This window comes from Galeopterus variegatus, unplaced genomic scaffold, assembly GCF_000696425.1.
Source record: "Galeopterus variegatus unplaced genomic scaffold, G_variegatus-3.0.2 Scaffold2900, whole genome shotgun sequence".
Classification (NCBI taxonomy): domain Eukaryota; kingdom Metazoa; phylum Chordata; class Mammalia; order Dermoptera; family Cynocephalidae; genus Galeopterus; species Galeopterus variegatus.
Window position 1 is genome coordinate 103,413 of NW_007729011.1, and position 869 is coordinate 104,281.

General features: G+C 39.0%; 1 protein-coding gene across 1 annotated transcript; it reads left to right on the top strand.

Moving 5' to 3' along the window:
* Positions 1–7: 7 nt before the first annotated feature.
* On the top strand, positions 8–586 carry LOC103599274 (olfactory receptor 13C2-like; the record flags this gene model as incomplete). Its single annotated transcript, XM_008583390.1, has 1 exon — positions 8–586. A coding segment is annotated over one exon (579 nt), but the record flags the coding sequence as incomplete, so codon positions are not given.
* Between the last annotated feature and the right edge of the window lie 283 nt (positions 587–869).

Genomic DNA, 869 nt, shown 5'->3' on the forward strand with positions numbered 1-869 from the left:
GGCTATCTGCAACCCTCTGAGATATCCCGTCATCATGAGCAAGGATTCCTATGTGACCATGACAGCTGGGTCATGGTTTGCAGGGGCTGTAAACTCTGCAGTACAAACTGCGTTTGTGGTACAATTGCCTTTCTGCAGGAATAATGTCATCAATCATTTCTCCTGTGAAATTCTGGCTGTCATGAAATTGGCCTGTGCAGACATCTCAGGCAATGAGTTCATCATGCTCGTGGCCACGACATTGTTCATATTGACACCATTGTTACTAATCATTATCTCTTACACATTAATCATGGTCAGCATCCTCAAAATTCACTCTTCTGAGGGGAGAAGCAAAGTCTTCTCTACCTGCTCAGCCCACCTGACTGTGGTGATCATATTCTATGGAACCATTCTCTTCATGTACATGAAGCCCAAGTCTACAGAGACACTTAATTCTGATGACTTGGACGCTACTGACAAACTCATATCCATGTTCTATGGGGTGATGACTCCCATGATGAATCCTTTAATCTATAGTCTTAGGAACAAGGATGTGAAAGAGGCAGTGAAACACCTATTAAAAAGAAAAGTTTTTAACAAGTAAATGGATAAGGGGCAGGTGATTTTATAATCACAATGTGGAGATCAGTTAAGAAAACCAGAGTTAAAGAGGTAAGTTCTTGCTGCTGTTTCATATTCATCTCTCAAAGCTCTAAAGCTCTAAAATTCTCTTCTCCGTGGCAGTACATAATGACAATAAGTAAATAAATAAATGTCAGTGTTTTAGAAGTCAGTGACTTCTAAAAAACTTCTATAGTTTTTTTGTAGTTGTTGTTTGTTTATTTTTGTTCTTCTTGTTTTTGAAGAGCTTAATTGTGAGGGCAAGT